Source organism: Arvicanthis niloticus, chromosome 2 (genome assembly GCF_011762505.2).
Source record: "Arvicanthis niloticus isolate mArvNil1 chromosome 2, mArvNil1.pat.X, whole genome shotgun sequence".
NCBI classification, from domain to species: domain Eukaryota; kingdom Metazoa; phylum Chordata; class Mammalia; order Rodentia; family Muridae; genus Arvicanthis; species Arvicanthis niloticus.
In genome coordinates this window covers 113,667,072-113,693,622 of record NC_047659.1, presented here as the reverse complement: position 1 = coordinate 113,693,622, position 26,551 = coordinate 113,667,072, and the positions used below count along the sequence as shown (strand labels likewise).

The window sequence follows — 26,551 nt, the reverse complement described above, 5'->3', positions numbered from 1 at the left end:
AGATGAGACCAAATTAATTAATTAATTAATTAATTAATATCCTCGATGAGTTGGTGATTAGTAGGAGCCTGCAAAGCTGCCTTCGTGAAGCCTGGGGTCTGTTTTTATTTTGTGGAGGTGATGGAATCTCTTCATCTTTATAACACTACGTTTTCTAAGACTTCATTTTTGCAGTTAATCCCATCTCTCGTGCATGAGGCAACCTTGTGTTGAACTCTTTCCATCAGTAACAGACGGCTTAAGCTTGTGTTGTGCGTGATCTCCTTTCTCCTTAGACACTCACATGAAAGACTGGGTGTCTGGGCACATGAGGAGCGGGGCTCTCCATTTGCAGCTTCGTTAGGCATTCTCCTACTTTGGACCCAGTGGAGGAGTTTTTGCCTTCATGTCTGGAGAAATCACTTTATTGAAATTCGCAATGATATGTGCCTCCACTGAGGGAGTGTGTACGGGCTCTGTTACATATCTCCATTGCCTAAGGCAAACCTTCAAGGCAAGAACATTAATTTATTCTATACCAGGGAATCTGATATAGGCACCATCAATGCCTCACTAAACATTTTGTAGAATACCATATTCGTCTGTCATAGTTGGGTACATTTCTTCTCTCTTGAGAGGATTATTGCCACTTGAAGACCATAAAATCCATGTGTGAACATGCACAAAATTAGCTTTCAAAGCAGGTATGATTATACAAATGTACAGGTATTTTACAATCTTTATAATCACCTCTCCACCCCTTAAGTTTGTCTTATGTCTATTTCCTTAGCTGAAGGAGCAACGTACATGATGGACATTTATGAAGTCTAGGTAGAGAACTAGAGACTGATATTTGACCAAGGACTATAAATGACTAAGAACATTTATAAGTGTTGCTAAGCTGTGGCTTGGCTATAGAACAAACGCCGAGACAATTTTCATCAAGGAGGTCTTATCAGTGCTCAAATGAATGCAGAAGTTTGGTCAGTGTCTCTGAAAATGCTTTGAATGTTATTATACAAAAGGTGACTTCAAATGAGTTCATAACGACATAAGAGAAAGATGTTTATTTCTTCCTAAGCCATAAAACACCACCAGGGTAAAGTATGAGTACACAAACATGGCAGAAGCAAGCAAGCCAGAGAGATATATTTCTCTTACGTGTTCTTCCATGACCTGTTGCATAGGGTTCTTAAAAATGAAATATGACATTTAATAAGAAAAAGCCATAACTCACTGAAAATCTTTCATATTTAAAGGTTTAACTATATTACCAATCAAATTAGCTTCCATAGATAAGAGTGGTTCTCAGCCTACATTTGCCTTCCCCCTCCCTCGACTTTGGCTGTTTGGGAGTAATAAATATCTTCTCTCTTTCTGAATTTATAGCAAACTTTTAATGGCCAAGGATTGTGTCTAGTCCAAAATTTCTTCCTCTTTAGGGCTTAATAGATAGAATGCACAGCATCCTCTCTGCCCCATAAATATCACCAATGGCAGGGATGACATTTCCGTGGCAAGTACTTGTCAAAGACATGCTATGCAAGAGGGGTTTTTATGGACAACAGCGCAGTAATGGAGTTCAGATCCACGGCACAACACCAGATATTCTCTTAAAGCTGAGTGAGGTGTGATAGTACTGACCAAACGTGTCCTGCAAACCTTGTGAGTAGCAGGCAGCTCTAAAAACAGACAGATGTCAAGGCCACTCAACAGCATTCCCGAAAAGGTAGGCTACCCATCCATCAGCCAGCTAATCAGTGTTGACTGAATGCCAGCCAGGAAAAGAACTGCTGTTGGATCCTAAGGCCTCCCAGCAAATCAATTATATCTGTTGTGCACATTATTGGTGCCTGTTAAATATGTAATATTTCCTTCCTTTTCTGTAATTTGGATTATCATTTTGTTGGGCCAAAATGTCATTCTCTGATTGCAAGCTAGGAGAAAATTATACTTTGTGAAATTTTCAACTGTGTTTCAGAAATATCTCTGGAGCTCTAACATTGCATATCGTTATTGAGTGGTCCACAACGGGACAAATATACTACAAAATGCAGTCAAGCATAGGACAGGACATATTGAACACAGTGCTGTGTACGTATAAAGCTTGTTTTTATGAACAGTCCATGGCTTGGTGTTTTAAATATACCCTATTGGAAATGTTTACTTGAAGGAAAACAGATTAATCAGTAAGAACAGGGGCCATGGTAGGATGCTTTAAAATGCCCAGGAAAACCCAGGGGGAGCATGCTGCTATTAAATTTGGTTTCTTGCCCAAGGAATACATTTCAGTCACTTGCTTGAGGGTGCTTTGTTGTATTTTCTTCTTTCTCCAGTAATGGGATCTTGGGATAGATGGCCACTGCCACTGCTGATGCTTGTGCAGTGATTGCCCCTGGGCTCTAACTAGCCTCTACAGCAGGCAGCATGGCTAGAATCAACAGCAGCATGCTCCTCTGGATCAGCAGTAGGCAACTTTATTGAAGACTTAGTGCATGCTGATATGAGCATTGCTTAAGAGAACATAGAGTCTGAATGGGTGTGCGGCACCACATTTGATGTTCATGTTCAGAAAAAGTCACATGAGGAGGCAGTGCCATGTCCCTGTGGTGGTGCAGATGACAGGAGGCTCTGGTAGAACCATAGCAGATCCTGTGCTAGTCAAGGGAAGGTGCTGAACTCAAGGCTACCGTGTCTCTGGGTGAAAACATTCTTTGGGTGTAATGGAATAAGGACCCTTGTCTGTGACCCTGGGTCAGTTTCTCACCCACCCACCCACCCACAGTCTGTCCTCTTCTTTCTCTTAGCAACACAGTCTCTTCTCCTTTGTAAGCCTTTTTAGGATGCTGTTCCCTGCACCGTCTCTGACTTCTGACCCATATGTTCAGGGCACTTCTCAAATGCATTCTGTACCTCCCCCTTTCTTCCATCTTTTTTGTTCTTACTTCCAACTCTACCTATTTGTCCCTGCCACTTATTAACTGTGTGACCTTGTACAAATGGCATAAGCTATGTGCTTAGGGGTCATGCTGGTAACTAACATTGTTGGGATAATCAGATTAATGCACACAAGGCATTAAAATGACTGTGACTTAGAGATAGTAAGATTAGCTCAATGTACATCAGCCTGTTGTGTAATGTTCGCCTTCGATCCAGCCAGTGTTAGGATGGATGATTCAGGTGTGCGTCTCCTCCCTATACAATCTGGAAAGCTCCCCAGAAGCTTGCCTAGCAAAACTACTGCTTTTGTGACTATTGAACTTAACTTCCCCATCTATTCATTGCCCGTTTCTATTCTCCCCTGCATTTCAAGCTTATTTCTCATTTTAATGTTATGGATCAGGAAGTGTCCTCAGTAGGCTTATGTGTTGAAGGCTTGGTTGCCAGCTGGAATCTTTGTTGGGAGGTGAGGAAACAAGAGGTAGGGGGCTAGCTGGAAGAGTAGAACTGACAGCGAGGGGCTAGATTTGCCCTGGCTTTTTCTTGTCTCTCTGCTCTCCGTCAACCATAGGTGAACTGCTTTTGCTCAACCATACTTTCTACCACCACGACAGTCTGCCTTTTCCAATGCTCAAGGATAGAGGCAGATGGTCATGGACTGAAATCCCTGAAGCTGGGAACCCAAAGAAAATGTTCTACTTTTAAATAGTTTCCCTTAGATATTTGACACGACAAAAAAATCTGATGTGCACTAGAATAGAAACCGGTATACAAAAATGGAGCAAGCTTCCATGTTTTCGTCTCTCAGCTTTGACAACAAATAACTCATGACCGGTTTCTTTCCCTCAACACTCAGCTCATTCTCCACCTCCTGCCTTAAGTTATGGTAAATCATACTGAAGTCGATACCAGGCACAATGTCCTTTCATTCTGCAGGAAACTTTTAGGAATATATTCTGCACATGGAAGAAAGACTATTTCATGCTAGGCAGGTGCCAGCTTTCTGGGCCAAGGTTCTCCCAGTGTGGTATGCTTATTGTACTACCTTGTACCATTAATTACAATCTCTGTTGTTTGTGAGGTCATGAGTTTAGCTTGCCATCACCAGATCTTTGCAATGCAAGATGCAGTGGATGAAAGTATTGGAGAATGACTTGATAATTGGGGGAAAGGTATTTATTGCTCAGAGTGGATGGACATTCTGTCCCGAGTCATTGGTTTCCTAGGACACAAGAAGTATGCTTGCCTGATTCACTGGGACTGTGTCTCTGGTAAACTTGTCACTTGGGAATTCTTACTGCTGACAGTGATAGATTTTTCATTACACTAAACACTAATTAGATCTAATTAGAGGCTGTTAGCCTGTTTAAAATGGAACTTTCAAGAACAAGCTTGCAGATGAAAATATTTAAGACATAAGGCATTTTCTTAGAGGTTTTTCTTCTTTTGGAGGAAAATTTCTACACGTATCACACAAGAAGATTTAGCTTGTAAAATAAAAGATGATTTTTCTATAATCCACAGTCCCAGAGAAGCCAAGTAACAAGGAGGGCTTAAGTCCCCAAGGGGGGACTCCCTGGGAAAGGGAAATAGATTTCCGGGGTGGACTGGTGGTAAATTTGGCTGGGAGGATGGGGACATGGAGGGAGAGAATACTAGAAGAGATGACAAGAATTGGTGATGCATTTCAGGGGCGAGGTAGAAACCCAGTGCAATGGAAACTCCAAGGACTCTACAAGAGGGACACTAGCAAAGACTTTTAGGAATGGGGGGACATTGAGCCGGAACCAGCTGTTCTCTGTAACCAGGCAAGGCCTCAAGGGGAGGGATTGAGACACCAACCCAGCCACAAAACCTCTGATCTACCTCTGTCATGCCTTTAGGATGTGCTAGGGATGGAGTCTAGCATAAACATTATCAGAGAGACAAGAGAGTTTTCATCTAGCAACTGATGGGAGAAGATGCAGAGTCTAAAGCCAAATATTAGTCAGAGCTTGGGGAATTCGGCAGAATAAGGAGAGGAAGGATTGAACAGAGGGGTCAGAGATACCACAAGAACACAGCCTACAGAATAAACTGAGTCAAGTCAGAGATCAGGAGGCCTTTATGGGTCTGACCTAGGGGCTCTGCATATATGTTACGGTTGTATAGCTTGATGTTCTTGTGAGATCCCTCAGTGGGAGCAGGGGCTGCTTTTGACTCCCAAAGGCTGCCTGCCTTTGGGATCCTTCTCCCTCTACTGGGTTGCCCCATTCAGCTTTAATGTGAGACTATGTGCCTGTTCTTATTGTAGCTTGCTGTGTTGTATTTGGTTGACATCTCTGGCAGGTCTGTTCTTTTCTGAGGGGAGGGGAAAGAGAAGGTAGAGGGGAGAGACTAGGAGGAGGAGAGAGAGGGAGGGAGGAGAAGCTGCAGATGGGATATAATATATGGGAGAGGAATAAATTAAAAAAAAAATAAAGAAAATTTGACTTGGAGGAGACAGGGGAAGCGACTCACCCTTCCTCAACCTATCCCTATCACTAAACTGAAGGAGATAACTTCTGCTTTGTCTGTCAGTTAGAAGCAAAAGCAATGGAGACAGTGCTCTGTGCCTGTGTGCTTCCATGCTGTGAGCTGAAGTGCATAAGTTTTTATGATTTTCACCCAAGGGCGGGGGTAATATGGAAGGAGCAGTTTTATTTATGACTTAATTTACTATAAATTTTAAATTAGTTTTTTTTTACTGATACACAAAACGTACACATTACGATTACCATGTGACATTTCAGTATATCCCATTTAGATTGGGCTTAGCATCATTAATCATCATCTTCGTGAACATTTAACCATTTTGTTTTGATGGGAGTACGTTAAACCCTCTTCTCTAGCTTTCGAAATACATGAAGACCATTGTCATTGTTGGCCACCTTACTCTGCAGTTCTTCACCTTCAACCGAGACTGAGTTCCCACCGAACAAACTTTCCCTATGCGCTAGGTTTGAAACAAAGTATTTTTTTTTCTTGGAGCAATCCAAAACCATAAAGTTCTGAATATTATTCATGTGCAGCTAACCACGTAAGCAAGATATTTACCTAAAGAAAAACAAAAGAAGCCACATTTATGTGGTTAGTAGCAAAACAGGATGGAGAAAGATGGTACCTTCAGATGGACCATGTTGGTCTGTAGTTCAAGCCTCTGTCAACCACACATCTTTGGAAAGGACTACCAAGGCTGTTATGATGTTATAGCAGAGATAGTTTTAAAGATTTGTCAACACAGACCCACTGGTAATTACTGGAATCAAGCTGGTTGTGGTGGTGCATGCCTTTAATCTTAGGACTAGGGAGGCAGAGGCAAATAGAATGAGTTTGAGGCCAGCCTGGTCTACATAGTGAGCTCCATGATAGCCAAAGTTACACAGTGAGACCCTGTCTCAAAACAATAAAAGTTTCTCTGGAATAGCTTTAATAGAACAAGTGGACTTTTTAATAGAACAAGTGGACTTTTAAAATCACTGTACAGTAACTTGGGAAAAGCTTTCTAATTTCTGATTTTTTTTTCTTATCTGTAATAGGTTGGATTGGAAAACAATTTCTATTTCATAAGAACAAGATAACCAAAAGATAGTTCTTGAGGGGCATTGTAATACTAAAAATCCAAGGGCATAGAAACGAACCCACGGTGAAGAAGAGCATACATCACACTGCACAATGTTGGTAATGACTTTGCTGCTGACACCCAAGCCCTAAACAGCAAAATAAACTCCAGAGGCTAAGAGCAAGATGTTCTTGAGACTCAGTTTACCTGTTGAACCAGTCATCTGTGTATCGAGGGTATGGATAGGGGTCATTGCTGCTGAAGTCATAACTTGCATCAGAGTTCTGAAAGACACAAGGTATCTCAGGTCAGTAAAGCTGCAAACACATAAAGCGGGCTGATGCCCTGAACACACCATCTTATATCTGTAACTCCTCTCTGGAGGGGGTGCTAGTGTTCTGTGTTATTGCATTTTATATATGTTTTTATTTATAATATATAATTATTTATTTGCATATATTGCATTTTGCAAGGACGGGCATTTGCAAAATTGTGACAGAGCTTGTGTCCCCTTAGTTCAAGCCTTCAAAGACTTGGCAAATGGTAGGCCTGTGTTCTCCAGGTCTAGCTTCACTTTAAGTTGGGGTAACCCTTGTGTGTTAGGAAGCTCCACCTAGAATCCAGGGCTAAGCGTCTTTGACACTTTTGTTCGCTGGTGGCCAGATGCTTTGTTTCTTGTGTCATAGTGTTTAAGTTCTGCTTTATGCTGAAGGCTACCTTCTATAAGGCTACTTCAGAATTGGCCCATTAAAATCTCATCTCCTTTCCTCTCAATGTGTTAACTGTTTTCTTGTCCCCCCACATTGAGCACAGTTAATCTCATTTATTGTCTTTATAAAGACCACGAATAGTTCAATGTATGCCAGAGACTTAGATAAGGTTGACAACTCAGTGTTGGCATCCCTGCCTTTATGTCTCTTAGAGCCTAGTTGGAGGAACAAACACCAATCAAATGTTGAACAACTAAACATGTAATTGTATATTTTCATAATCATGTGCTCTTATACCCTATGAGAGTTAGGGGTGTGAAATTCTGTCCTTCTGTAACTTTCTTTTTCCATTGTGAGATGTTTGCCACATCAACTAATCTGGACTTTATTCAGTCATCTCTAAGTGAGGTTACACTGTCCTTAGGTGTCTATTTATTTTGTTTTTCCTCTTAGCCTGTGTTGTGAGATGCCTACTCTTACTGAGTGAATAATCCAGTCCTTCCCCACTGCCTTTTCTGTTTTCCCAGGAAGGCTGGTCTGTGAAAATTCTTTTCTCTATTGTTTCTTCTCTTTTGGGTTTTGTAAGGGCAACTTCAGAAGGCTTCTTGAGTCACGTCGGGTTAGGAAAGAGTTTCCATCTTCAGTGTTTCCTTGATTCCATAGTCCCGAGACACTTTAAGAACTTTTTATGTGCTCTTTTATGAGGTAAAAATACTTTGGTATGTGATACACTCTAATTTGAAAAGCTAATGTTTCAGTGTTGTCATGCTTTGGGCAGGATATTGACTAATTCCCGTTATTTTTGGTTGACTTCTTGGGTTACGAAGAGCTGCTTGCCACCACTGTTTGCAGCGATCAGAACTGTAGTACAGGCTGAGCACCTAGAATCTCCAACTGTGAAATATGTAATTCCAACATAGGAAACTATTTGTGAACTGGGGAGATGTTGAAAATAGAAGTAAATCCCACATCTGACCTCATAGTTAAAGTATAGATATGCCAAGAATATTGTATCAAATTATCTTATGATAAAATCCCAAGGTATGTATAAAATATAAGTGATTTTCATGTGTAGACTTGGGTTCCATCCCCTAAATAGCTCATATGTATGTAACTATTCTTAAGTAAAAAAAAATCTCAATTCCAAATACTGTGGTCTCATGCATTTCAGATGAGGAATACTCAAATTGTATTATTTTATTTAAATAACTATTAGTCCAAGTATCCTCAAACTTGGCCCTTTGAGCCTTTTAAGTGTCTAATTCTTTTTGTCCCCAAGAATCTAGGTCTTTATCTGTGATGTTTAGTCTTCATTGTCAACCTGAATGGATTTAGAATTGCCTAGAGACAAACATGTCACTGTCTTTATTAGGGTATTTCTAGAGAAATTTAGTTGAGGATGGGTGATCTACTTCAGCTTCGGCTAAGGGTTCTGGACTGGAAAAAAAAAAAAAAAAAAAAAAAAAAAAAAAAAAAAAAAAAGAAGAAAGTAAACTTATTAGCATCCTTCACGTCCCTCTGCTTCCTGACTGTGATTGTAGTGTGACCAGATGCCTCATGAACCCACTGTCGCAACGAGTCATGGTCACCAGTGTACCTCATCACCACAGTGGACTGGTTTTTCACACTGTAACCCCAACAAACCCTTTCTTCCTTATGCTGCTTCTATCCCAGTAATAAGAAAAGTGACTAACAGGTCATTCAACTCCAGGTCTTCAGTGGAGGTCCCTGTCAGCACTGGCCACAGGTTCTGTGCCCCACTTGCAGCCAAAACCAGGCTCATGAACCCAGGTCCCACGGGACCTTCCTTTACCTGTGAAGCTTTAGTCTGTGTCTGGTCGATAGTCTTTGTCTCTAGGGCCACCTGCTTTCTCAGATTTGACATTTTCCCCTCTTGAGTTTCTTTCAGAAATTTTCATTTCAGCTTCTTTTTCTTTTTAAAAAAGAAAGTTATTTTGAAATAACTTATTTGTCTTCCTAAAGTATGTTGTTCTTAACCTTCTCTGAAGTTTTCAGAGATTGAGCATTCTTACATGGAGTGAGTAGGACTGGGCAGGAATACTGAAACATGTCTATATAATTTAAATATATAAATATGTATATTTATATATTAATACATTTATTATATAAAATAATATTTGTAAAATTTATAAATATATATTTATAAAAATAAAAAATAAATATAAATGTATATAATTTTTTCTTTTCTGTTGGGCTTCAGAGTTGAGATTGAGACTTAAGTAGTAGATCTTGAAACGCATTTAATAAGTCTGATTGGTTTCTCATAGATATGATCAAGATTTTATGGTTTAGAGTGAGCTGGCCACAACATTCAGCATAAGGAGAACTTGTGAGGTCCTTAAGTAGTAGATCTTGAAACACATTTAATAAGTCTGATTGGTTTCTCATAGATGTGATCAAGATTTTATGGTTTAGAGTGAGCTGGCCACAACATTCAGCATAAGGAGAACTTGTGAGGTCCTTGGAGGAAGCCCCAAGGGCTGCCTCTTTCTTATGAGCTTGGGGGATGGGTGCAGGCTAGAATGGCAACTTGACCTAGGTCTTGGCTATCAAGGCTATTCTATCACAGGGGCATGGATTACAGATCAGAAAAGTTTCTGTGAGGCAACTTTAGTTGCCTCATCTTATAGTCCCATGGTAGTCCTGCCCTGTACCTCACTGACCCCCTATCTTAGAAAAAGAAATAGCAGAATATTTTGTGGGAGGTTGAGATTGCTGACAAGCAGCTATCTAAGAAGTTCTTATGGTCAGGACGACGAGGACTCAGGGTTTGAGCTTCATGAACTGACAAGTGAGGTCCATGGGAAAGACAGTGTTGAGGAAGACTGTGGGGACCATGGCAGTGAGCTAGTACCATGATTCCTACCTTCTCCTCCTTAACTCTGGGTATGCCTGAGTGAGTTGATGCACACAGCATGTGTGCAGGTACCCACTGAGGCCAGAGGGCATCAGGTCTCCCAGACCTAGAATTATCAGCAGTTGGGAGCCTGATTTGGATGCTGGGGACCAAGCCCCATTTTCTGTAAAAGCAGTAATCACTCCTGTGCTTGCTCCCTCAATGACTGATTTGGTGAGCGGTCTACTGTGGCACGTATCTTCCAGTTATGCTTGGGGTGGAGCCTCTTGACTCTCATTCCTGACACTGGAGAAGGCGCTGTTCTAGAAAGGTCTGGATTAGAAGAAAGGCCTGAGAGGCTTTGAAAAAAAACCTTGAAACTAAAAAGCCTTGAACCCTGTGGATACTTTTATAAAAAGAAGAAAGACCTTGCATTGTCTGGGGCCAGATTTGCCTCCCAACATCAAAACAGGTGGTGGTTTAACAAACCTGGTGATTTTGTTGATTTTTTATAATGAATTTGATGACTAATCCTTAGTTCCTTGAGTACGAGTCTACTCTGAACATTAAGAAAGGCAAATCATTGTTCTGCTTGGTCTGGATATTTTCTGGCCCCCAAATCTAATGGTTTACAGCAAGAAAGGACACAAAGAAATACTTTCAAAGGTTCTGTTTATTCTTTTATAGGCAAATGAAAACATTGATCGGCTTGAACGACAATGTGTCTGCTATAAAATTATCTGTGTACAAGAAAGTTAAACTGGCCTTGAATTATATTGAACTTTATGGCAGCCATAGAAAATATTGAAAAGTTGCGAGGACTGTAGCCATTTGAATGCTCTGGCTATTTCCGGTCTAGCTAGATACTTGTTTACATTCTTGTGACTTCTTTATAAAATACATTGTTATATTTTCTTCCCTTAGAAAATACGAGCTGTTTGGCAAATATAACTTAATCTTCCATGATTCAGGCTTGTGGTGATTCAGTGGTCATTAAGAACTTGAATTGTCCTTGTGCCATCCAACAGGCAGGAAAGGTTGGGCTGAATCCAGGGTGACCTCAGGACTTCCCCACAAGTTATTTCTGGAAGAAACTTCTGAACACAACTCTTTTTTTTCCTCTTCTTAACATTCACTGCAGAGAGTGGAGGACAAACACCTCTTGGGTTTCCAGTAATTCAATAACCAAAGACCGAGTTTCTGAATATTTGAGTACATAGGAGGTGAGACTTACCTTGCTCCTAGTTATAAAGATAAATCACGAGAGTTTAGTCAGTGTTTGCCCTCATACACTCGCTGTGCAGAGGCTGAAGAACAAGGGAGGTACTGATTTCCACAGCCTCTTTCATTTCTTATAATTGGAGCTATGCTTGTGTGGTGTAGGATGACCAAAGGCTCACTTCAGGTGATGGGGTCAGTGTCACCGTGAAGGCTGAGGAGGAAGAAGGGGACTTGAGCTCAAGGGGGCAACTATGCTCATTGATTTCACGTTACAGTGAAGTTTCTGAAGTCCTTAAGGTTGAAGGTGGATCTGTCTTTGCCATCCTACCATCAAAGCTAGACTTGAATGCCTCAGGGACCAGAGAGGCCTTCTGGTCAGACTTTGCAAGTCCCTTTAGACTTCAGACAGTAACCTGATGGAGAAGGGAGAAGTGCCAGAGTTAGAGAGACCTGGTTTTGGATCTAGACCAGGGTTGGCCTAGAAGGATAAAACACAAGGACAGAAGGATTGCAGCTTGTTCTCTTACTGCCTTCCCTCATGGTGCAGAAGAATGGAGTTTGTTATGCAGTTAGTATGAAAACATTTTGCACAATGTAACAAATCGTTTTTATCTATCCATTTGAATATTACCTCATTCTTTAGTCCTTTAACTTCTTAGTGTCTGGACTGATGCTGTCTTGAGGCTTGGCTACAGTCAGTCTGCTTCTTTGTGGGGACAACAGAGCCTATCTTCTCCCAACACTGCTGCTAACGTTCTTGCTGCTGGATGCTTCTCTGGTCCAGGAGGTGGCCCATCAGCCAAGAGTCAAAGCAGCACAGCGAATTGCAACTGGATGAGTGATGTTATTCAAAGACCCTTTCCTTTAAAGTTAGCTTCTGCATAACTGCACACACATAAAAGCCTCTGGAAAAGCAAATATGCAGGCATACAAATGTTGCCACTGGTGGTGGTCATTTGAATAGGAATGTCCCTCATAGACTCATGTATTTGAATGCTTGGCCATAGGGAGTGGCACTATTAGGAACCGTGCCTTGTTGAAGTAGGTGTGGTCTTGTTCGAGGAAGTGTGTCACTGAGGAGGTGGGCTTTGAGGTCTTATAAGCTTAAGCCAGGCTCAGAGACACAGACTCCTTCTGCTCCCTGTAGATCAAGATGTAGAACTCTTTGCTCCTCCAGCACCATGTCTGCCTGGATGCTGCCATGCTTCCCGCCATGGGAAGGTTTAGTCCATAATGGATTAAACCTTCAAGAGTATTGCATGGGATTTCTAGAAGAAACTGCTATCTTGATGGGAAAGAACTTGACAAATTCAAAAGCAAAACTGTTGCCAAAGGTTAGTTACCAGTTAGGACCACAGCTGTTTATCTTTCTTGTCTGTGAAGTGTTTCACTTCATAATTTTAAGGTCTTCTTTTTATTTTGATTACAACAGTACGGCCTACAGCGTGTTAATTTTTTGTACATACAGTTTTATTGCAATGGCTAATTCCCCCCCCCCTTCATTGCAACTAATTTATTCACAATAAACAGAAGAATTAAGCAGTGGTTTAAGGCTTGCAAAACCTCTCTCGGAAAGAGTTTGTGGGACCTTGACCCATGTTAGACGCCATTTGTGATCCCAGGCTCCGATGACCCACATTCTAACGTTTCACAGGGATCCTGTCTTCCTGGGTAACCCCTTTCACTAGGGGACCTGTGCTCTTTAGGTACGGTGAAGCTGCTGAAAGAAATCTGATACAAACAAGTCTGATTCCATTGTGAGGAATTTGTAGCTTACTCTCTCAACCCTCATACCCACAGAGAAGGGTTGATAGGCAGGTTGATGAGACCACAAACTGTGGCCAGCACTCTATTGGCTGAAGGCATTTGGGGGTGGGATACAACCTCTTGCTCTTCCTTCTTTTCAGAAACAAATAACCTGCTTGTTCTCAGGTCACTGTTCTGGATAGAAGGCTTGCAGAAGACACTGCTCAGGGGAGATGGTATGTGGTACACATAAGTGCCTGTATACAGGTCTCAGTCATATTTTTTTAAAGAAATATCTTTTTTTGAGAGTGTCACACATGTATATTATAAAATACAATGTTTGCCCCTATCTCTCCCTGTAATTCCCCACAAAATCACCAAACTAGTGGTAACACAACTTCCGTTTGACCATGCTAGGCTTGAGTATTAGCTGGCATATGTGATCAGAGCTCCCACTGACAGGATGGCACAGATCAGTTTTTGAACACCAAGGAACAAATCTAAGGTTTAACCACAATCCCGAGAAAGTAGTTTCTGAAAGTAGGGCTCTGATATACAGTTGAGCAAGACACGCCTTGGCCAAGGCTTGCAACTGGAGCTGCAGATGTGCTTGGTGGCACTTTAGGAAGAGGCCCTGCTACTTTCTCACCCACCTGCCCAGAGAAGCACCTTTTCAAATTGTGTGCTCTTTTGCAATTCACCAACTGGCAAAGAGTGCTTGCTTCAGTCCCACACTAGTGCATCATGTATGCGCTGGAGTATCTATCAGTCACAATAAGAAACAGGTCTACATTGTTGTAGTTAGAGGTGTCTGGACCTTAGAGAAGTCAGACAGGAAGATAAGATGTCTCCAGTGAAATATAATACAAGACTTAAAAAATGTCTCAAACAATAGGTGTGTGTGTGACTTGGGTGTAGGGTGGCATGTGGTTAATTGTCAAGGCAATCCCCAGCTACAGGCATTCAGAATAAGAAACATCACTTATGTCCCTTTGTTCTGGATTGCTACTTCCCCCCCCCAAGGCATTTAACCAAATAACCCAGCTAGGAGCTGTGTAACAGTATTAGCTTAAATTGCACTGTGTTGATGGGCTAATGAAAGAGAAATGAGCTTCCCCAGATACACTTAAACCACAACCATATTGTCCCAGTGCAGAGCTCATCTATATGGAAACTGAGCAACAAAACAGCCCAGTCCATTAGTGCCTAAAGAATTTTGCTACTGCACCTACTTGCATCGAATATGGTCATGGCTGAACGTTCCCAACTGTGTCTATTTTGATTTTCCTCAAATAATTCTCCCACATGCGCTAGTTTAACGATAATGTTCAGCTCACTTTTGACTGAAACCAGCATTAAAGGGATTTATGTCTATATTAAGCCTGGCTGTAAAACTTAATGAAATTTAACATTTCTCTGCCACTCCAAAAATTAAAAAAAAGGAGGGGGGGTGTGATGCTCAGTTAGAGGTCTGTTTGCAAGTTTCCCTCATGTGTTCGAGGTTTCCAAGGTCATTCATGCTCTTTTTCCCAGAGTGCTCTCTGCTGGCAGATTGGACATCTCCCCTCACTATAATTCTAGTGACTTCTCTAGGTACCGACACAGACTTTAGATACTAAGATGTATCTAGATATAATGATGTAGCCTAATAGTGAGGACATATGAATACTAGCATGCTTCAAGCCACATCACTGTGGATGGACTTCTTGCATTTTCAAAGCTGAGCAGATCCTGTCTGTGGGACTGGATACCACCCTTATCAGCAGGATTGGGAGAAGTGTCAAGCACTAAATCTAAGAGGAGATAATAATGATGATGATAGAAATGATAATTATTTCTAAAGGTTAGCACACAGTGTCCTAAAATAACAGTGTCTTAATTAGTTTTAAAAGATTAGAACAGTTTTTTTCCTTAGATATTTCTCTGAAGCCTGTGGTGCATATGTTGATGAAAGGGTGGGCAGATGTTCAAAGAAGTAGCCAAGGTGTCCTTGGAGCCCCTTTTATGATGAACACTGTCTAGGGCTCCTCCCGTTGTTGTTAGAGCTCAGATGGTCAGTGATGCATACATCAGAATAGACTGAAGCTGAGTCCCTCGCATACATGTGTGCGTGTTTGTGTGTTCATGGGTATGTTTATGCATGTGTATGTAGAAGCCAGAGAGCTAGCTAGGAATGTGTTCCTTGGGTGGTGCTGACTCTGTGTGTGTGTGTGTGTGTGTGTGTGTATAGGATGGTGAGGCAGGGTCTTCTCCCACCCCCCCACTGGCCTGGAACTCACAAGTAGGCTGAATCGCTGGCCAATAATCCCCAGAGTTCAGCTTGCACCCACCTCCTCTGCCCTGGGATTACAAGCATATTCCACTGCACTGTCTTTCTTTTATGTGGGTTCTGGGGGTCGAACTCAGGTTTCTTGCTTGCTTGGCAGTACTCTATACCACCTGAGCTCTCTCAGTTCTGTGTTTCTGGGGATGACTTTGGGAAGCTGCAACTCATAGGAATTCATCTTCCGAAGTCCACTCGGAGACAGGCTTTAAGACTCACTGGGGAAAAGTAAACAACTTTGTTTTCAGTACTCACCACCTTGAACTGAACATATCCTTCCCAATATGCCTGTATTAAGTTTGGTTGTAAAACTTAATGGCGTCTAGCTTTTCTCCAGCTGAACATTATCTACAGTCAGAGCATTGTTTGAAATCTCTCTTCTTCTCTGTGTGGACTGAGAGTCATGGTGGTATGAGCAGTTTCTATGAGGTTGCCAATCATGTAATTTTAATATTTGACAACTATGATCCATTTGTTAGCCTCTATTGATGTTTCTTAAGCAACCATATATCACAATAAAATCTGTTGGTAAGAGTGAGTTTTTTTTTTTTTTTTTTTGAGTGACTGGGGTCACTAGGGTGATGTCCTTGCAAGTGGGATTAGTGCTCTTATAAAAGAGGCCCCAGAGAGCTTGTTTTCACCTCACCACAGGAGGATGGTGTAAGAAAGCACTAATAACGCAGACCAGGTCCTTGCAGACACTGAGTGTGCTGGCCCTATGATCGTGGGCTTGCAGCTTTTAGAACTACGAATTAACCTTTGTTGCTTATGAATGACTCAGTCTGAGCTATTTTGTTATAGCAACCAAAATAAACTTTGTTACTCTGTGTGTTTTAAGTATTTAAAATAAGACCTTAAAAATGAAAGTCGTGAAAGTTTGTTGGCTGTACAACTTGGTGCAATTTCTTTGAAAAGAAAATTGGCAATATCTATCAAAATAAAAAAATGAACTATGTGATCTAATGACCCCATTCCTAAGACTGTGCTCCAAAAGTACGCTTGTATATGTGCATACATACCTATGTGAATTACATATTCAATTGCACATTACATATTTAAATTATTGAAGATATTTACGAGTATAATATTAAAAGACTAGAAGTATCCCAAATAATCAGTATTGGAGATGAGTTAAGTAAAGTATAGTTCACTAAGATGCAAAACTCTGTTCCTCTGGCAAAGGATGAAGTACAAGACTTGCAACAAGCTTCTTCCCAAGAAATATCGTTAAGATGGCAGTATGCACAGTAGACTGCCTTCACTTACATGGATGAGAGGCATATAAGTTCATAAAATATTTAGAATATACAGAATGCAAAGAAGCAAAGGCACAGGCTGGAGTGCTTTGCCTCTGTGGAGAGGCATGGTGTCTGGGTTGGAAGACATGGCTTTCACTGCATAACTTCCTAGTGTAAAAGCTGCCTATCACAACAATAGCAGGCAATGCACAGTGTTCCATAATTATTTCATGCCAGAGACTCTTTCAGATGTTCTGTGTACAATGGTTTCTCTTCATGATGCTCTTACAGACACGGCACTCAACATCACTCGTATGCCATGAGCATACACACTGAGGCACAAAGAAGCTGATCGGTTGTCAGAGGTCACACAGAGGATGAGGGAGAAAGCAAGGATTGGGAGGGAGAAGTCTGGCTCCTGGGCCTCTTCTTCTTCCTCTACAGTCTTGATTTCTTTACGCTGGAATCATAACCATTACTTTCAAGTGCACCGCTTAAAGAGAAGACTGAATCTCCACCAAATGAAGAAACAAAAACCAACTTAGTATCTTTACTCTGCAGAGCAGTGACAGATCATTCTCTTTAAATCCAGCTGTCATTCTGTTTAAATCTAAGTGTATACATTGAGCTGACGGTTAGCTTCCCTTACATCAAGACACACGTTACAAGAGCTGGGGACACATGTCTTTTCCTTTGCTAGGTCAATTCATTGTTCTTTAACAGCATGGTTTTGTTTAGTGAATTCTTTCATCTGAGGTTGATAGAATACCTTTTGGGCCTAACATGACAAGTAGGCTCCCAACAAGGAAGCTATTTGGATTCCAAACTAGTTTGTTCTCTGTTGGCTATACCATATACTGTATGGAAGTAGGATTTTTTTTTTTAAATTAAATTTTGGAATGGAGAGAAGCCTCAGCATTTAAGAGCAAGTACTTCTCTCGAAGAGGACCTGAGGTCAGTTCCCAGCTTTCACTGGTGGTCAGCTCACAACCAACTGTGACTCCGGCTTCAGAGCAACTGATAACCTCTTCAGGCCTCTGGGGGCGACCATAGTCACCTGCACAAAGTCTCACACAAACATGCATGCATAAACATAATTAAACCTGTACAACAACAACAACAACAACAACAACAACAACAACCCCTAATGCTGAACTCTAGATGAGACAGATAGTACAGGTGGCTGATGTCTCAGAAGGTGAGATCTTGGGCTCCCTCAACCCCTTTTCCATTCTTGGAAGCACTTCATCATCATAGATGGCTCCTGGGTTCTTAAGCAGAGTTGGAAACTCACTGGCTGAGGATGGAATTTTGTAAATTTCCATTGTAGTATCTCTAGAATGTGCACTAGTGTGCATGTCACCTCTAGAATGTGCACTAGTGTGCATGTGGCCTCTAGAATGTGCACTAGTGTGCATGTGGCCTCTAGAATGTGCACTAGTGTGCATGTGACCTCTAGAATGTGCACTAGTGTGCATGTGACCTCTAGAATGCGCACTAGTGTGAATGCTGAAAGCTTAGTCCGCAGCTTGTGCTGCTTTCAGAAGGCCATGGGAATCTTTGACAGGTGGTGCCTCCCTAAAGTTCCAGGCATGTCCATGACGAGCATTGTAGGATTCCACTCCCTCCTTCTCTTTCACCTCCAGTCCATGAGGTGAACAGTTTATATGTGCCTCCTCCACATAGGCCCCAAAGGAACTGTCAGAAACCTCTAGAACCATGTGCCCTCTTTAGGTTGATAATGTCAGGTATTAGTACAGTAACTGGAAGCTGTGTAATGCAGGTGCTTAGTTGTGGGCCCACTCCCCACTTTACATAATCTGGCATCCTAGGGAAGAACTGTAGCTCTTGGAAAAACACCCCTTCATCTTTTTTTATGTGGCAAAGTGTCTGCTAGGTGCTTCCTCGGTTAGCGCTTCTCCAACCTTGGTAATCCTTCTTGTGTAACAGAGGCAAGCATCGGCTTCAGTTGCTCTGGTGGCACTTACAGTCAAGACCTTACTGAGTCAAGGTTGCTTTTCTCTTTGAAACAGTGATTTGTAGTTTCCCTTTAAATTACACCTATTTAATGTTAAAAAGTGAGTCGATTTAAGAAGACATACCAGGTAAATACTATGACCAGTCACAAAAATTGCAGTTATGGCTGAGAGATGGCTGGGAAGAAGGTAATGAAGAAATACATAGCTCTGGCATTTCCAGTTATCAGCTGAGTCAGCTTTAAACATGGCTCTGAAATTACTTATCTACACGAGAGATTTAGAAAGAAATGGAAAAGATATTATGCCCAGAACTCTCAACAGAGCTATTTTGCATTATGACACAATGACTTCAATCTTTTTCATCCTGTAGGCTGTTGGTCTTCAGGGGTCCTCAGCCTTCACACATTAATTCAGCCAGTTGCTTATGTGACAGACATTCATAAAGTACCTGATGCTTTTCAGACATTGTGCGAGTCACAATTAACTAATAACAAGCCCCTAGCTCGGCTGTCTATTTCACTAACCCTCAGGGTGTCAACTCTAGTTGTGGAACTTTTGATTGAGTTGTTAGTTACCAGTTGGCAGTGATCCCTTACTCAGGCTGCACAAGAAAAATCACCCGGGGCTGGAGAGGTGGCTTGGCCATTCAAAACTAGCCTCATAATCAAAACATCAAGAAAATCACCCGGAGGACTTTTAGAAACATAAATACTGGGGTATCGAAAGATGGCATAGTGATTAATAGGACTTTCTGCTCTTGCAGGCGACCTAGCTTGGGTTCCCAGCGCCTCCTACAGGTGACTCATAACTATCTGCAGCTCTACTTCTGGGGCATTTGATACCCTTTTCAGACCTCTGAAGTCACTGTACTCACGAAGTGCACATAAACTTACAAATAAAAATAAATAAAGGAAATGTAAATACTGAACAGGGCTAATACTGAAAGAGCCTATCATTCCCAGTCCATAAAAGCCTCTTTCCTTCTTGTCGGCAGTGTACAGAGGGACCCGGTATCTTATCCTTATTTTCTTTATATTCCTACTTAGCACAGGGACAAAACTTGCTAAGTGTAGCAAGATGCCACAATTTTCTCAAAGAGAAACCAGCCATTGCGTTTCTCCTTTTGCTAGAAAGCCTAAGGAGGAGAAGAGAAAATGTCTTGTGAGATAGCATCCCCATGACTAGTGAACCCTGCAGCACTCCCGCAAACCAATAAAAGAGCATCTGACTGGGGGCAGCGCTCTGTTGGTGTTTGCCCTTCCCCTTTCTGTAGAAAAGCCTCTGAGATGGATGGTTAATCTTATCAATTTGACTGTGCTTGGGGTCACCTAGGGGACACAACTCCAAGTATGTCTTTGAAGGTACTTTTAGAGATCTCTAAACGTGGGTGGCATCATCCGTGGTCGAGTCAGAAGCTGAAGAAAAAGGAGAAAGCAAGCCGAGCATCAGTGTTCATCTTTCTCTGCTTCCTAGCCATGGTTACAATGTAACCAGCCACTCCACTCTTCACTGTGTTTCCCACCACAGGCTGTATCCCTTCTTAAACTCTAAACTCTGAGTGAAGATACATCTTTTTTTCCAATGCAATGGCTTTGGGTTTGCTGTGTATGGCAGGGATGGCTTTTGTGGGAATTGTTCTGTGAAATGCTAATGCTAATGCTAATGCTAATGCTAATGCTAATGCTAATGCTAATGCTAATAATAATAATAATAATAATAATAATAATAATAGTGATGATGATAGTAAAAGTTCACCATGAAGGGTGTTCTGCTAGTAAACACACTCTGAACACTAAGATATAAATTATTTTTGGCTCTTCATGTTTAAAATAAAGTTTCTGCTAACACTCAAAATCACATTTAATTGTAGAGAAAATGCCAAGTTGCATTAGCAGCAATAGGAGTTAAAATTGTCCTTCTAAAATGTGTTTAAACTTGTTGGGTGTGGTGATGCAACCCTATAACTTCAGTCCTTAGGAGGCTGAGGCAGAGACTTGTAAGTTCAAGTCCAGCCTGGAGTATATAGTGAGACCCTGCCTTAAGAAACATTGAAAAATTATCTTTATTTTTCAATGCATGCTTTCCCCACATCCTGCCTCTTTTCTGTGACATTTTTTCAGGACTTTAACAAAAGACATGGACAAACTGAAGTTGGTACAAAGAGCTATAATTTGGACTTTATCAGACGAAGTGCACATGGGTACCCATAAGGATGTTGTGACTCTGTGCTCTCAGACAGCATGAAAACGTGGTCTATGGGGCCCAAAGCAATTCCAACTTCAGGACTGGATCTGAGCCGTGATCTATTCACCTGGGTGACAGTCCTAGAATAGTCCATTCTCCCAGTCTTGTGCCTGCTTTATTTCCCAGGGCCCTTTATTGCTGAAACCTGTGTCACCCAGGATGACCAACTTGACTTTACGTGAGCTGCAGCATGAACTACTTGTAGACAGTGCTTGGTGCTGTGAACAGATTCTTCCACCTTCCGCGAACGCATTGCATACATTACATCCTCTAACACCAGACATGAATTTCTGTGAAAACAGAAGGCAAGTGGCTTTCTGCAGTGTGGCAAGCTAGCTAGCCTGGCTTCTGTGCTCTTCGCCTAGGAAGAGGTCTTATAGAAGCCCTGGTTAATCTGAGGTTGACAGCAAAGAAGAGACAGGATTGTGAAAGGCCACATTTAGCCTTGGTAACTTCTTGAGAGGTAGAAGAGGGTCACCTAGGATGGCTTCGGGGATGCCCTGCAGCTTTGGAACAGAAGGAGAGAAGTCAAGGACTGAGCAGAACATCCCTGCAGCTCAGGAACTGGCAGTCTGCAAGGTGCCGTGGCAGCAAGGAGCTGGCTTGGGAGGCAGTTCCTGGCTGGTTCTCACAGTTCCACAAAGCCTTACGTCAGCAACCATGTAAATTAACACTGAGACAGTGAGACTCAGCTCAGGGAGAAGAACTGCAAGGTGATGGTGCAGCCACGGCTTCAATTTGTCTTGTCAAGGTGGCGAGGTATGAGTCAATTTGTGTTCCCGTCTTTCTAATTGGGTTTTCTTCCACGCCATAGTTGTTGCTAGCTTGGTCCCTTCGTAGGAGTTCTGTTTGCTTTGAGTGGCAGGCGAGGTCAAGGACATTACTTTTGAATCTGGATGCCCCAGGAGAGATGGAGAGACTAGTTTATGCCTTCCCCATCTCAATGATTATACAACTTCAATGTCACTTGCCTCCCCCCTTTTTTTTTTGGCCCTAAAAATAGCAAAGATGAGTTCACCGATAGCTGAATCACCTCTTTCAAGGGGGTGTCCTGAGCAAGTATCATTTATTAGGAATTTCATCTTAAACACATTTTATACAATGTTTTTATTCACCTGTCAAAAGCACAGCTATGTGGATACAAATGTATCAGCCAGGAATCTGTTGCTGCACCTATGTATGTTCCGTATGTGAATATCTGTGTGTACACTTTTGCCCAAATCCATCTCACTAGAGCCTCACCTTGAACAAGTTTGAGACTTGAACATTGTAACCCCCATTTCACAGGTCAGAAAACAGAGGCTCAGCAAGGCTGCAGGGCTTGCCCAAGGCTTTTCAGCTGGAAGTAGCTGGAGAGTGCTAGAACGGACTCCTTTTGATTCAGACATGTTCACTCTCCGGCATACTGGATGACATTTGCAGGGCATTTTGATGATAAAGGGGGCAGAAAAAATTCTTGAGCCCAGAAGACCACGCTAAGTCCCACTAGCTCAGTGTGGGAACAGGAACATGAGGACCTAAAATGACCACAGGATGAGGACAGACAGTAGGGGGCCTCGGGCTTTGACTCTACCCACTCTCATATCCATAATAAATCAAAGATGTGCCCAAAGTCTTCTCTTGGCTGTCTTTGTATTTTGTACAGTTAATCTCAGCTTTCATGATTCTTTCGGAAGGACAACCTTGCTGAGAGAATGTGAGAATAGAAGGCCGTGACCTTGGGAGATGAGTGGGAAGGAAGCACAAGGCAGCCTATAAACACCGCAGTGTTTACAGCCGAGGAAAAGCTAAGGGCACCCGTTCCCTTTGATGAAGAAGTTGAGACTTACCTTTGAATGAGACCGACTTTATGTTCCCTGCTAATGTGAAATGTGGCCAAAAAAAGAGAGAGAAGTGATCCCCAACTGTTCTGGAGAAAGATTAAATGTGCTCCTGTTCCCTTTCACAGCGATTCATCATTTTAATTGGTTTTGATGCCAAAAACTTTGACAGCATTTGCTGATGGGAATCCAACTTCATAATTCATAAACTATGGAAAAGTGATTACAGCTTCGTTTGGAGGCTGTGCACATACTTTATTAAGTTGCTACAAGATGGAATATCAGATCCACATTCATCACACCATCCCCCTCACGCTCTGGGTTCTAGCAGGTGAATTATACAGAATCCCCTGGTGGGCAAATGTTCAGGTCTAGCCTTTTCACAGATGGCAGGCTCCTGACTTTTGCCATTTGCTGACATCATTGTGACCACCAGTGTTCTCAGCATTTTTAAGAACCAGGAGGAAAGAGCATCTGACTTCCAGGCTCTCAACAGCTCTCATGAGAGTTCATCCTAGAATCTTCTTAGGCTGTCTAGAACCCAAGACCATGTTCAAACCACAGAGGCCGACGACTCATTCTCTGCTCTGTTTCTTTCATTCTGCATCACAGAACATCCTGTTCCTGTGCCCCACAAAACCCTTTGTCTATTCCAAGCTCGTGTGTGTGTTCACATGTGTGTCTCTCTCTGTGTGTACATGAAGTCCTCTTCCATGTGTGTATATGTGTACATGTGTGGTTCTGTGTGTATGTGCATGTGTGTGACTCTGTGCATGTGTATGCGAGTATGTGTGGCTCTGTGTGTTTCTGTGTGTATATGTGTGTGTGTCTCATGTGTCTCTGTGTGCATATGCATGTTTGTGTGTGTATTCTCAATTCTATTGTATGTTTCTTCTCAGTGTTTGATTCCATTCCCCAGATTGTTCTTCATCTCTAGAGCTGTCATGGTCAAGTACAAATGCTGGCTTCTTAATTTCATCAAGGTTGTTCAGAGTCTGTTTACTTTCAGTTTCTCTCCAGCTTACAGGTTACCTTGTTTTTAAGGGCCATCTGGTAGATGAGGGCCTGTATCACATCTGCGTTTATTGTGGGAAAAGAATCATCAGTGATACATAAATGGGTGTGGCTGTATTAGTATCTAACTTTGCTTTCTTTCTTTCTTTCTTTCTTTCTTTCTTTCTTTCTTTCTTTCTTTCTTTCTGGATAAAGATTAAAAAAAGGAAGACTGCTATTTATAGAACTTGCCTGTAGGGGGCTGAGTCTCCTCCACGGATAGGTTGAGACTATAATTCTGATATAGAAGCCCAGGTTCTTCCCATCACTAATGAAAATGACCCCAGAAATAGTCTCTTTGCTGGATAGGATGAATCCCAATTCCAATGGCTGCTATTCTTCTGAAGCCAGGTGAAGAGACAGACACACAGAGACATCAGAAGAGAATGTAAAGGTAAGGTCTGGGACAGGAGCAACCATGTAGGCCAAACAATGCTCAGGGTGGCCAGCAGCTACAGAAGCCAGAGAAAGCATGGGTCAGGCTTGCCGTCTAGAGTGACTACAGTGATCGCAGCTTGGCTTTGTATAAGCTTTATATACGGCTCTCCCGGACTGTGAGAGAATGCGCTGCTTTAAGCCAGCCAGGTTGTGGCCACAGCAGACCCAGGAATACACCTGTGGCCCTGATGCCCTGTTCCCACTGTGCTGCAGGCATCTCCACTGGTGCCTGGTCTCCCACTGTTTTTATTCATTTGGAACGCTCATCTTCCTTAATGTGCGAAGTGGAAGTGAGCTGACTATCTTCTGTTTAGAAGGGACCCCTCCCCCGCCCCTACAGTCAGCCACTGTGCTGGTTTGTAATACTTGTTCAGTATTCCAGTCACTGAGGTTGGTCCATGGGTGTGGACTGGGGTTTTGCCTTGAAAACCACCTACTTACTATACAGGAGGTTCAGGAATCGTCTGGTTTGTTCATTTCAATATAGTCAGCATTTTGAGAGCTATCAGGCGGAGCTTGCTTACATGTTATGCATTAACAAAATTGTTAAAATATAGGAATTTACTTTTAGAATTAGACAGAACAATATAAGCATGGCACCAGAGGTTTCAAATCATCAGATACTTAACATTTAATTTCTCATTACTTGTGCTTTTATTCAATTAAAAATCGATATCAAAGTGGCAAGCCATTCTGCTAGACCAGCATAATTCCTTACTGTATTCTAAATCTCAGCCTCATAGCCACAGATGAGTGTAGCCGCTGCCCCTCATTAAAGAAGACTCTACAGGCAAGAGGAGACCATGACAGAAAAACACAACTGGACACAACACACAGAGATTAGCAGATTACAGGGGCACACCCCTGGATACATTTACATCCCACCTCCTACATCTCTGTCTCAGGGAATATTGCAGAACAGAAGGCAGAGAGATTGCAAGAACCAACACATCAGGAAATCTCCCGTGAAACACTCTCTCCGAGAAATAAACAAGACTGGAATAACAGCAGTATCAATGGATGTTTTAATGTGGAAGGGGGAAAAGGTCGTGGTGCGCCATCCATAGACAAAGAACTACAGGCAATTAAAGCCTGCAGGGAAGAAAATTAGCCGTTCTCAAGATGGTTGTCTAATACAGAGTGGTCAGACTTGAAAACACACCCACACACATACACGCGCTCATGTGTGCGCATGTGCGCGCACGCACACACACACACACACACACACAGAGAGAGAGGTTGATTCAGTAGGTTATATTTATATCTCTTTGTGCAAATATAATATATACATTTATATATGTATATCATGATAATCATCAGAGATAAAAGGCTATAAACTTGAGAGTGGGGACATGGGGGTGTTGAATAAGGGTACCTAGGAAGGGTGGGAGAGAGGAAAGGTAGGAGGGAAAGTGATATCATTTCTTCAATAAAAACATATTAAAATGATGATATCTCCAAACCTCCTTTAGTTTCTTTCTTATTTTGGACACAGGGTCCCGCTGTGTCACTCAGGCTGGTCTAGCATTAGCTATGTGTCCCAGGCTGGCCTCCAACTACATAATCCTGCCTTTCCTCCTCAGGGCTGGCATTGCTCAGCTGAGCCACCAGACTCTGCTCAAATGTTAGTGTCATATACTATTGTTTATATCACCTGCTGCTATAGTAACCATAAGCAGTACTGTTTGCATATTTTAATCATATTTTGCTATTGTTACATTAGAAAAATAGGTGAAATATAGGGATATAAGACATCTGATTGATTGCAGACAAATACTGAAATGGATGCACAATACAGATCGTAGGCGTGTTGTAAACAGTGAACCGTTAGCCCCAACTCAGTATGTGCTAGATTTAATGTAGTGGTGCTTAGTGGTCATTGGAAGAGGTAGAAATTTAAAACATTTTTTTCCTTTTGAAGAGATATCATCATGAATTCGAGTATATTTGGGATTGTTTGATTATGATAATTTAAACTTTTAAAGTTTATAAAAATTATTATTTTTTTTAGCTTTCTGCTATTAGATTATAGACCCTCTAGCCACACCCCCTTTCTGAAATCAGGCCCCCAACCTACCCTCTGCAGCTCTCTCACTGAGGCAGAGTTGATAATAAAACCTGCTGTGCTCTGGCCTGTCTTACAACTGCAAGGCAAATTTATGGTCTTACTTAGTGCTTGCCTCCGTGCCACTTGACACATAGTTCAGGCTAGACCATGTAGTATGAGGCTTGCTCAGCCCCATGATAACTTGCAAGAGTTAGAAATCTGCTTTGTTCTTAGAAATGGAAGGGTCTGTTTATCCCTGCAGACTCTAGTCATGCTCCCGGGGCTGCCAGCTCTCCCAGTGAAGCTCATTTTTCAGACGTGAAGGCTGCCTCCTTTTCAGGACCCATCTCCCAGTACAGGGCTTTGGAAGGATGAG

General features: G+C 42.0%; 1 protein-coding gene across 1 annotated transcript in view; it reads right to left on the bottom strand.

Annotated features, from left to right (window-relative positions):
• Positions 1-26,551, bottom strand: part of Pcsk2 (proprotein convertase subtilisin/kexin type 2) — a 248,531-nt gene that overhangs the window by 50,104 nt on the left and 171,876 nt on the right. Inside the window, exon 6 of the mRNA XM_034496062.2 lies at positions 6,707-6,783. Coding sequence (XP_034351953.1) covers positions 6,707-6,783 — 77 coding nt within the window. The remainder of the gene's footprint in view (positions 1-6,706; positions 6,784-26,551) is intronic.